This window comes from Myiozetetes cayanensis, unplaced genomic scaffold (assembly GCF_022539395.1).
Source record: "Myiozetetes cayanensis isolate MyiCay16 unplaced genomic scaffold, myiCay2020 scf34, whole genome shotgun sequence".
In the NCBI taxonomy this organism is placed as follows: Eukaryota; Metazoa; Chordata; class Aves; order Passeriformes; family Tyrannidae; genus Myiozetetes; species Myiozetetes cayanensis.
In genome coordinates this window covers 43,636-55,442 of record NW_026087566.1, presented here as the reverse complement: position 1 = coordinate 55,442, position 11,807 = coordinate 43,636, and the positions used below count along the sequence as shown (strand labels likewise).

The following is an 11,807-nucleotide window of genomic DNA, read 5'->3' as shown; positions in this document are numbered from 1 at the left end:
CCCAGCCCCGCGCCGGGCACTGTCCCTCGCCCAGCGGGGGAGCCCGGCTGCAGGGGGGATGGGGCACGGCGTGGGTGGCACATGTCCCTGTCCCTGTCACGCTGCCGCTCATTACGGACACGGCGGGGCCCGTCACCCTCCCGCCGCGCGGCAATTAAGGGCTGCCAACACCGGCAGTTAATTAGCGCCGGCGGTGAGCGCCGCGAGGTGACGGCTGAGCGGCTGGCGAGGGGACGGGCTGGGGACGTGTCCCCCCGGGGGCGCGTGGGGTGGGAGGAGCGGGGACTTGGGCTGCTGGGACCAGCTGTGCTGTCCCCGGGGCGCCCCACGGCCGGTGTGACACGGCGGGGGGTGCGCAGTGACAGTGGGGGACAGCGACGGGACGTGCAGGGGGTGGCACTGGGGAGTGTCCTGCGTGGTGACACCCCGGGCCGTGCAGTGACGGTGACAGTGGGTGACACCCCGTGGGCCATGCAGTGACGGTGACAGTGGGTGATACACTGCGGGCCGGCAGTGACGGTGACAGTGGGTGACACCCCGTGGGCCACGCAGTGACACGGCACTATGTGACAGCCCCTGCACCGGGCACTGACGCTGACTCTGTGTGACAACCCACGGGAGCTGCAGTGACACTGCGTGGCACCCGGCGGCCCCGCAGTGACAGTGACACCCTGTGCACTGTGCGGTGACAGTGACACCATGTGACACCCCGGGGAGCAACAGCGAAGCTGTGCAGCACCGCGGGGCTGTGCTGCGTGGCACGAGTGGGGCTGTGCAGCCACGGTGACACCGTGTGACACCCCGGGGAGGTGTGCAGTGACAGCGACACTGTGCCACACCCCAGGGACTGTGCAGGGACGGTGACACTGCGCTAACACCATGCAGTGACAGTGACACCCGTGACAACAGGCGCTGTGCAGTGACACTGGTGACACCAGTGCCAGGCAGTGACACCACACTCACACCCCCCCGGGCTGTCCCTCCTCGTGGGTACTGAGCACTCCCAGCCAGCTCACACCTGGGGCAGTCCCACTGGGGGATGTCACCCTGTCCCCACAGCCCATGGGGGGACATCTGCACCCCGCGGGTGTCCCATGACGGGGCTGTGCAGGGGATGCTCCAGGGATCGGGGGTGTCAGGAATGGGATGCACGGGGGGAAGGGTTACCCTGAGGGGGGGGGGGAGCTCCAGGAAAGGGGGTGCAGTGGGAGAAGGGGTGCTCTGAGGAAGGGATGCACTGGGGAGGGGGAGCAGCAGGGAGGGGGTGTGCTGGGGACGGAGGTGCTCCAGGTAGGGGTGCAGAGGGAGGGGGCGCAGTAGGAGGAGTGTCCGTCTGTCACGAGCCCCCGGCAGCCGCAGCGGAATCGATCCGGCCGCCAATTTGCACAGTCAAATATTTGGCTTCGCGGCGCGGGGCCGGCTCTGCTCGAGCCGCCCCGGTGGGCGCGGGGGTGACGCTGCTCCGCGATCGATGGCGGGACGTGGGACGAGCAGAGCCGGGGCTGTGGCGGGGCTGGGGGCCGTGGTGCAGCACCCCCCGGCCCTCGGAGCCCGCGTGGAGCCCACTCGGGGGGCAGCACACGTGTCACGAGCGCGGGGTCTCAGCCAGGGTGTCCTTCAAGGTGTCCCCTCCGCGGCCATCGATCGCGCTGCCGATGCCACCCAGCCCACGGGAGCTGAGCCGTCTGTCATCGGCGGGGGACACGGGCTTGTCCCCGAGGGGGTTTGGCTGGGAGGGGGCCTAGGGATGCTGGGGCAGCACCCACAGCTGGGCACCACACACCAACAGCCCCACGGCCGAGCTCCAGAGCCCTTCCCCGGTGGGTGCCAACACCCGGGCACGCAGCCCACGCAGGGGGCTCAACCCGCAGCTCCGCCCAGAGCCCCCCAAAATAGGCCCCCAGCAGCCCCACGGACAGCCCGGTGTTTCAGCATCCCCTGAAACCAGCCGCTCCCTCGGCCCCTCTAAACTCGTTAGCGAACGTCAGCCGGGCGGGAGCGAAGCGCCAAATGCGATTACGGCTCCGGCTCGCTCCCTCCTTCCACCCCCGGCCCCATTTATCGCGGGGGCGAGCGGGAGGGAGGCGGAATCAGCGCTTATCTCGGCCGAGAAATCGCGCTCGGGCCCTGATTTATGGCTGGCTGGGAGGGACTCCGGCAGCGCCGAGCACTTAAGGAGCATTAAGAGCAGGGAGGGGTTGTTTGAGGGGCTCCCCCCACTTGGGGGATGCTCTCTGGGGCTGCGCAGCGACCGCCGGGTCTCCCCAGATGGGTGTGACACAGGACCTGTGGGTGCACTGTGGGGCTCAGGGGAGGGTAGAGGAGCGGGAAGGGTGTCTGGCCCCTAAAAGGGGCACGTGTTGGCTGGGGACACTCTTGAGACGGTCCCTGTGCTAAAGGCTGGGACTGGGAACAGCCAGGACGCTGCCTCGCTGGGCCGAGCCCGGGAAGGAGGGTGGGAGCATCCTGGAGACCCCTGTGTGCAGGGAGGAGGGGTGGGCAAGGGCTGGTAGCACCCATCCTTCTCCAAGTGTGGGGACAAGGGGTGGCAGTGGACACAGGGGGAAAACGCTGGCACAGAGAGCCACAGGGGGCCCAGGATCACATCCCAGGAAGGCGGAACTGCTCGGAGCCGACACGGATCCACAGCCCACCCCCCCACCAAGGAAGCTCAGGGCAGGGCTGACGCTCCGAGCAGCTCCTGGAGCAGCTCAGGGATGTTTACCGGGAAGAGAACGAGCGCCCGCCAGCTCCGCCTGCGTGTGCTGAACTTTACAGAGCGCAGCCGTGCCCCGGCATAGGAACGACCTGGGAATGGGCCGGGAAGAGCTGCGGGAGCAGCCGCGGGAGCAGCTGCTGTTCAGTGTTTTATTAAAACAAAAGTGAAGAGCCAGCACCCGCCTCGCCCAGGCTCGGCTCTCCCGCCGGGAAAGCCGCCGAAAGAAGCTCAAACAGAAATGAGTGCGAAGGAGGCAGAGCCCGGGTCTCTGCTCGCTCTAGGGTGTATCAGACCCTCGGATCCACAGCCAAGGGCGACCCACGGGCGATGGCCACAGAATCAGAGGGCGGGAGGGAGGAGAGCGGCCACCTGAACACCCGACCCACGTGAACGAGGTGCTGCCCGTCCCCCCGGGCAGATTTAACACAGTTCCATTAAATCGACGTGAAAGAGGGGAAATCCCAGGTCTAAACTGGGATTAGGAGGGCTGAGCTACAGGGGATCACCCCAGGGACACTGCTGGCAGGGACAGGACCCAAGAGGCCACCTCTTCCCAGGGAAGAGATTGTCCTGGAAGACATTAAAGTGAGATTGTCCCGTATTAAAGTGAGATTGTCCTGGATTAGAATGAGATTGCCCCGGATTAGAATGAGATCGTCCCAGATTAAAGTGCCTCAGCTCACCCAAGTCCCACCATAGAGACCCACAGGGGGGACAACAAGAGCCTCACCCCACAGGCACATCTGGTGGGTGAGCACCTGAGCAGGGAGAAGGTGCCGGAAAAAATCCCCCCTGGCTACATTCACCTTGGGAAGTGTGCAAGGAGACACCTCTTGCTGCTGTCTGCATTCAGCCCGCAAAGCTCATTAACAGAGGTGGCCTTTCAGTGCCCTTTTCAAACCAGGGAATTCAGGCCCCTTTCCCTGACTGAGAGAAAAGGTGAGTTAGGAGATGAGATGCCGGAGCAGGAGGAACAGCAGCCCCCCCAGCCCGGCGACAGCCGCGCCCGCCGCCAGCCGGGCCCAGAGGAAATCCAGGGAATCCTCGAGGCGGGCGTGGAGCCGCAGCACCTGCCGGCGGGTGCTCTCCCGGTCCCCGGAGTTGTCGATGACGTGAGTCGCCCACTGGAGCTTCTCCTCCAGTGGGATCTGGGAGCCGATCCGGGCGTCGGCCGCGGCCGCGTCCAGCCCGTTCCGCCTCATCAGCCGCGCGCGCTGCGCCGGGGGGTCACTGCCGGGGAGCGGGGACGGAGCTCAGGGGGGTGGCAGGGAAAGGGGGTCTGCCTTCCTCGGCCACGAGGGGGGATAATAAAGTGGGAATGGAAAACATTCCCTCGTGTCATTTCTGCCCCAGCCATTATATCGGCACTGCCCGGGATGACCCTCGCTGCACATTTTGGCATTCCCACAGCACCAGGCAGTGCCCCAAATCCTGTCCCAGCTGATGGTGCACAGGCTGCAGAAGGCCCAGAGGAACAACATTCCCTGTATGATGGTGCTAGCTTCCAGGGAAAGCTAAAGAAGCTCCTCAAGTGCACTAGGATAAGGGGAGGTGCCGCAGGATAAAGGGAGATGTCACTTCTCTCGACAAACTTCACACCAGGACAGTGGCTGAGCCCTGAGCAGAGAGATGTGACAGCCCCCTCTAAGAGAGATGGCAGTGTCCCTGTCCTCACATGGTTCCTGGGGCACTTACCAATAAACCAAGACCGTGTATCTCATAAACTTGGTCAACCCGTGGGTCTCGAAGAGCAGAGGGATGTCCAGGATCACGTAGCGGTATCCTGTGGAAATGGCAACACCCCCCAGGAAAGGGAACAGCGTTAACCCCCATTCCCAAATCCCTCCTGCTACACGCACCCCATGGCCACGAAAAGCAAAGGATGCAGGAGCTCCAGCCCAGACCGTTCGCCCTCCTCCCTCTCACAGGGAGGAAACGGTTTCATTCCAAGTTTCCAGAGGAAAAAAAAAAACAACAACCCTAACCTGCCTGCTCTCAGACCAAAGGTGAAGCTGCAGAAATATAATGAGGAGCTGAAACAAGGAGCTGAAATGAGAGCAGCAGTGCCTGGCTGGCGAGAGCGGTAGCCGTGCCGGGCTCTCCCGGGAAGCAGTGTCCACAGCAGGATCTGCTCTCCACTCCTTCCCTTGTCCAAGACTTTGCCAGGCTGCAGTCATCTGAGCCAATCTTCCCTAGCTCAGTTTTCCTGCCTTTGTGCAGAGCTTTGGCTATACAGCTCCGTTTTTCCAAGGGGAGCAAGGAAATCCTTGCAGACCTCTCGTAGCTGTGACACTGAAACACGGGGGAGCCTCTGGGCATGGCCCTGGGGCTGAACCCTCACCAAAACTGGCCAAGTTTGGATTAAAAGCACTGTCACCACGAGGAGCAGAGCTTGCCACAGCCAGTCACCGTCCCCCCAGGCCCTGTGGCCCCCCAGTTTTCCCCATGCCTCCTGGCCAGCGGCATTTGGGGAGGTGGGAGATGCCCTGCTGAGCCTGGGGGAGCAGGAGAGGGAAGCCAGGACTTCAGTCCCCTGTGTGTGCCCCAGCCACAGGGACAACCTCAGGTTTTGCCGCTGCCCCCTTTTTATAATCCAGCCCCCTAAAACCCACGGCAGGCAGAGCCTCGACAGAGACACCACCCAAGGAGCCCCATTCCACCGCATCTCCGCCCCCAGAGGCCGCTTGCTGCCCTCCAGTTTGATCGATCAGAGCTTTCCTTACACAGCGATCCTCAGAGACAACATCCAGCTATCCCAAATCATTAAATCCTGACTAATGAGGACAAAGCTGCCTGCTGAAGCCACACGGCGCTCTCGCCGAGGGCCAGCGCAGCATCCGCCTCCTGAGCCCCGCAGCCCCGGGTTCAAGGCTCCATCTCTGCCTCCCGGCTTTCCTGCCTGTTGCTTCCTTTGTGTCCCTCCTCCTCCTCCTCAGCCTGAAGCAGAGCTTGGCCCCGTGGAGCCCCAGCACAGGCCTGTTCAGCTCTCGCAGGGCTCAGCTCCGATAAGCGCGGCGGATCCAGCCTGGCGCTGTGAAGCCTGTCCACACGGAGACCTCCGGAACAGCTGCTGATCTTATCTGGCATTTCTCCAGCCCTGCCTGACAGCTGCATTTGTTCCACGTAGCAGGGGGAAGGCAGGACTGTGGAACCCACAGCTGTCAGCTCGTTCCTCACCTTATCAGGGCTCAGAGGGCTGCGCAGCTCTGGCCGAGGCCGGGGTGGGCAGCGAAGGATATTCGGCCATCTGGGGAGTGTGACATTATCCAGGGGGTAATCTCAGCACAGGCCCCACAGATACACTTTAAAGCACAGGGGAAGGCGGTGAAGGGCAGCAGTGAAAGGCAGGAGTGAATCAGGAATGAATCCTCCAAAGGCCACCGCAGGCAGAGCACAAAGGCTGTCACTCAACGTCCCTTCCCTTTCCCCGTCCCTGTCCCTCTCCCCGCACTCAGGGACAGCTCCTGCCCGAGAGGAGTCCCCGAGGGCTGGGACTTGGCCTCTTACCGAGCACAAAGTACTTCAAGATCTGCTTCAGCATCTCCTTCAGGATCTCGGGGTGGGTGATGGAGTTCAGCAGCCGCCGTTTCTCCGGCTGGGAGAAGATGATGTCTCCGAGGGCCTCGCGGTTTATCTCGCCGTTCTCCAGGAGGATCTCGGTGCCAAAGTGCCTCAGGATCTGCTGGTGGGCCTTGGAGTGGGGCTGCACCACTGAGAGCATCAAACAGCCAGGGGTGAGGGCTGGTTTTACAACAGTGTTTGCATCAGCAGCTGCCCCCAGACGGGGTCTGGTCATTAACGGATGGAGCTGATCCTCCCGAGGCACCACATCTGCCTCCAGCACATCTGCCTCGGCACCAGCTCCTTCCAACAGCCCTCCCAGCCCAAGGTCCCTTGGAGGGCTGACACCTCCTGGGAGATCAAAGCGTCCTGCAGACATTAATTCAGCACCACAACCCTCCCAGCCCCTGCTGCTGCTCGGGGTGACAAGTCAGCAGGGCGGGCAGGAGGACACGGCCATGGCCACACGCCAGGGCAGGGGCTGGGCTGAGCTGCCTCCCACCAGTGAGGAATCAATCCAAAGGGACCAGGACCAGCTGAAAACCTCAGCACTACGTGAATACACACTCCTACAACCTGGCTGCTACTGAGGTGGGTTTTTTTTTTACTATCTTTGACCTCAGTCACGAAATTCTTCACAAAAAAACCTTCTAAAAGCTCGATCCCAAATCAGCCGTGGCGGGGACTCTGACGTCACAGGAGTGTATAACTTTAAAGCCACCAAAAAAAAAAAAGACACCAACAAAAGGGATGCAGCAATAAAATCATAATTAAGCTCCAGCTGAGGGTAACCACAGCGAAGGAGAGAGCAGATAATCATCTCTCCCAAATCCAGGAACATTGCCACAGGTTGTAACCTCAGGCCAACCTCATAAAAGTCTTTAAGACCAATTTCTTCCTCCCGTGGAATATCACATGGAGGCAGTTTTGGGATGGGTTAAATCCACATAGTAAACAAACACGTATAAAAAAGGAATTGGAGGAAAATAAAGTGATTGGTAGAGACCTGACACAAGGTATCTGTAGTGTTTTCCTACCGTCTCCGAGGGCTTTTAGCACCTCCAGCAAATTTCCTGTACCTCGAGGGGAATTACAGTGCAATAAAATGTTAAAGCATCACAGCTTTGAGTGGCTACACAGTAAGTTCTTCACCAAACAGAAAAGTTCAGGCACTTCCAAATGTGCACCACTGCACCACAGCTCAGCTGCAGCCCCTGGACTGGCCACATGCAGGATCCACAGCCCTCAGAATCCCAGGCTGGTTTGGGTGGGAAGGGACCTTAAAGACCACCCTGTGGGCAGGGATACCTTCCACTAGCCCAGGTTGCTCCAAGCCCTGTCCAACCTGGCCCAGGACACTTCCAGGGATGGAGCAGCCACAGTTCCTCTGGGCAACCTCTCTGTTCCCCTTTTTATCCCTGTGGGATGGAGGGATTAACATCTCACAGCTAATCAGGGAGAGCAGTATCTCTTCCAGTCCTGGAATTGTGGCTCTTCCCTCCAGCCCAGACAGCACATTGGAGAGCAGCAAGAGGTAGGTGAGCAGTGCAGGAGCACAGACCAAATTCCCTCCGACCTGGGATCTCCGGAGCCTCTTTTGGTTTTGTTTTTTTTTTATTTTGGAGCACATTAATTTTAAGTTCTGATCTCTCAGTGTCACCAAGAAAACAACATCCAGCACAGAGGGAAATTCTCTTTCAAGCCTGTAGTGATCCCACCCTACACGTGGGTGGCAGGATGGGTGTCCTGGATGTCAGGGGGGACACACTGGATTAGCCCAGGGATCCACACTAATTCTGCCCAGAGCTGGCTTTCAAACTGGGAAACACCACACTCCAGGAGAGAGAAACTCAGGCCACGATCTCCCCACGGCGTTTCTTAGAACACGATCTTCTTTTTTTTTTTTTTTTCTTTATTAAAAATACATCCCAGCTCCAATCCCCCTCCCTCGGAGGCAGCTCCGCAGCCTCGCGGAGCGGGAGGGAAACACTTGGACGTACCCAGAGCACCCTCTGCCGTCAGCCCTTCCCGGCAGCCATCCCAGTTGTCAGGGGAACCTCAGGGAGCGGGATCGGCCGCGGCAGAGACTCACCCTGCCTGGCGATGAGGTCGGCGTCGATGACGGCGCAGCCCAGCTCCCGCAGCACGGCCACCACCGTGCTCTTCCCCGACGCGATTCCCCCCGAGAGCCCCACCAGGAACATGGTGCTCTGAAAAGGGGGAAAGAAAGGAGCTGCAAAACGGGCCAGGACACGGGGCTGTTTGGTTTGTGCTGGGCACAGCAAATGTTTAGCCCCCCCCAAAAGGGGGGACTTTGTTCCAAGCTCGTTTTCTCGGGGTGTTATTGAGACATGGGCAGGATTTTGGCACCCTCTGGGCTGGGAATCCCTGGGTTAAACGAGGCTTCCCTGAAATCCCCCCTAACCCTGGATGTGCCTCTTGAGCCAGCCCTCAGTTCCTCCAGCTGTTTTATTTATCTGCAGCTGCAGCAACTCGTTCCCCTTTAGCATCTGCACCCACCAAACCATTCTCACCTCCCATAAATCATGGAATCATGGAATGGTTTTGGTCTGGAAGGGATCCTAAAGCCCACCCAGTTCCACCCCTCTGCCATGGGCAGGGACATCTTCCACTGGCCCAGGATGTTCCAAGCTCCATCCAACCTGGTCTTGGACACTTCTAGGGATCCAGGGGCAGCCACAGCTTCTCTGGGAAATCCATTCCAGCCCCTCCCCACCCTCACAGGGATAATTCCTTCCCACTATCCCACCTAACCCTGCCCTCTGGCAGTGGGAAGCCATTCCCTGTGTCCTGTCCCTCCATCCCTTGTCCCCAGTCCCTCTCCAGCTCTCCTGGAGCCCCTTTAGGCCCTGCAAGGGGCTCTCAGGTCTGCCTGGATCTTCTCTTCTCCAGGTGACCCTCCCAGCTGTCCCAGCCTGTCACCCAGAGCTGAGGGGCTCCAGCCCTTGGAGCAGCTCCAGGGCCTCCTCTGGACTTGCTCAGAGGAATCAGAGGAAATTTCTGGTAGGGTTGGTGAGGGTGACAGTGACAAAGAGGAAGAATGCAGACAATATTTGAACATGGGGGAACACAAGCCCTGCTCGATCCTGCAGCCGGGTGTGGCAGATCAGCCACCTCTGACACAATGGGGACACAGAACCCACAAGGCACTCAGTGCATCCCATTCCCACACTGCCTGGCAGCCCAAGGGGCACGGAAACCACGGCTCTGAGCAGCAAAAGTGGTGTTTGTGAGCTGGCAAACACAGCCCTGGACACGGATCCTGTGCCTGCCCATGGCCCCGAGGGCGGGAGGGGAGCCGTGACCCCTCAGCTCCTCTCCCAGAGATCCCTGCTCAACCCACACCCTGCAGTCCTCTACATCCAAAAGGCTCTGTAATGCTGAGGCAGCTCTGGAGGGCTGAGGGGACTCCTGGGAGTATCTGCATCCCAAAAAAGGCAACAGCCATGGGAGGCTGGAAATGGATCCTGTGTCTCCCCTCCAGTCCCAGCCCAGGGGGTCACCCTGTCCAAGGTGACACCACCCTCACAGGGAAGGGGCTGAACCTCCCCAACCCCCCATCTTTTGCCTGTTGTTTTGAGGAGGAACTGGCCCTGAGATCTTTGGCCAGGAGCCACAGGCTGCTGGTGCTCACCCCTCATCCCAAACTCCCACAGAGCCCTGTACCCCAAACCCAACAATCTCAGCCACCATCTCTCTGCCCAAACAGGTTCTGGCCTCTTCCCTCCTTCCAGACACCCCCAGCCCCCCCAAAAAAAAAACTCAGCACCCAGGTACCTTCTGCCTGCACAGTCCCCAAGGAACAGGGGGCTGCAGGAGGGCTGGGAGGGGTCAAACCACAGCACTGTGTCCTCTGGGCTGGAAAACACACACACAAAAGAGACATTTTAGTCATAAATTTGCTCCCACAAACAGGACTCAGAGCCAGAGTTTAGGGGCAGGCAGGGGTGGGGGAGCCCTGTGGCAGCTGAAGGCAGCTCAGCAGAGGGAAGAGGCAGAGCTGGAGCAAAAGGCAGCAGCTGATGCCAGCCCACAGCAGCACCACGTGCTGCTTCCCCTTCCCAGACCAACAGATGGGGAGAACTCCGGCACCAACAAGGGGGGATAACCCAAAGGGAGTCAGAAAGGGCACTCCTGATAAACAGCAGCGCTTTGGGGTGGCTGACAAACACCCCTAAGCAGCACCTGGACCCCCCCGGGGCGCCTTTGTGGGCTCAGTGTGACAGAGGGGCTGTTTGTTTATCCCAGCAGGTGAAAATCCTGCTCTCCCACCAGGATTTCATCCACCTGCTGCAGGAGGAGCCTCACGGCAGCTGCACGGGGAGGCTCCACATGCCCTTTTCTTTTGGAAAAATACACTCAAAACTCCGCTGCCCATGCAGAGCAAACACAGGGCTTTAACTGCAGCGACCCCAGCGTTCTGGCCTCCAGCCTCAGCCGGGACTTGCTCCCAAAAAAATCTTCTATTTCTGTCCCTCCATCGCAGGAATTACTGCAGGGGGAAGCAGCCCTTGGAAGGGCTGTCCTGGAATCCAGGGCCAGCCAGGGCTTGGAACACTCGTGCTGTGTCCAAGGGCCTGCACGGAGCTCAGCACAGGGAAAGAGCCATCAATATTTAACGAGCCTGGGCGTGAAGTGCCCACGAGGGGAGAGCCACTGCTGCAGCTGCCACAGGCAGGAGCCAGGACCAGTTTTTTCCAAAAATACGGTGTTTTTTTGGCTATATTTGGCCCGTGCCAACTAAATCAGAGATAGAGAAAGATAAAACACGAGGCGCAGAGGCCGTTTGGGCTGGAAAACCGGGAGAGCTGCTCCAGCCCTGAGGAACGGGGAGAGAAAGGCACGCAGGGCGCCGGGGAAGGGGTTTTTAAACACTGAGGTGCCCCAAATCCCCCCGTGTCCCGTCTCCTCTGGTTGCTGAGCGCAGCACAAGCCGCCAGCCCCAATCCACCCTCACAGGGATTGGGGACGGAGCTGCAGTGTCCTCCCGCACCACCCTACAGCCCGGCCCTCCCCCTGCGCTGGCACACGGACAGACCCGGCGTTTAGCTCGAGGAGAAGGAGATTAAAAGGAAAAATCATTAAATACGTGGTTAATTGGAGGGGGGAAGAGCCGCCCCATCCCCGCCCTGACCCCCCGTGCCGTGGGACCCTCACCCGCTCACACCCTGCCCGGCTTCACGCGCCCCGCAGTGTCCCGCGCTCCTATTGGCTGACAGGAGCCGGGCGCCTCTCCCAGCCAATCAGCACTGCTCTCATTGGGCTGGGCCCGCCTCCTCCAGCGGGGAGCGGGCGGACACGCGGCCTCGGCGCGGCACGGGTGGCCGAAGGGACCGGGGTGTTGTTCTCCGCCGCGGCGGGGCTGCCCCGGTGTGAGGAAGCCCTCCCGGCCCGGGACGCCCCCAGAGGCTGAAGGGAATTGCAGAGCCGGCCGCAGGGCAGCGCCGCTCCCCATGCCCGCGCAGACTACCGCTCCCGGCATGCCCCGCGGCGCGGCGCCCAATCG

The 11,807-nt window shown here is 60.5% G+C and overlaps 1 protein-coding gene across 1 annotated transcript; it reads right to left on the bottom strand.

Annotated features, from left to right (window-relative positions):
• Window positions 1-2,630: 2,630 nt before the first annotated feature.
• On the bottom strand, window positions 2,631-11,494 carry DCAKD (dephospho-CoA kinase domain containing). The gene is made up of 6 exons (XM_050327565.1): window positions 11,459-11,494; window positions 10,079-10,159; window positions 8,373-8,490; window positions 6,227-6,430; window positions 4,415-4,502; window positions 2,631-3,949 (listed from the first exon to the last, which is right to left on the bottom strand). Exons 3-6 carry the CDS (start codon window positions 8,482-8,484, stop codon window positions 3,664-3,666), a joined length of 690 nt encoding a protein of 229 aa, XP_050183522.1. The 5' UTR covers window positions 8,485-8,490; window positions 10,079-10,159; window positions 11,459-11,494; the 3' UTR covers window positions 2,631-3,663.
• Between the last annotated feature and the right edge of the window lie 313 nt (window positions 11,495-11,807).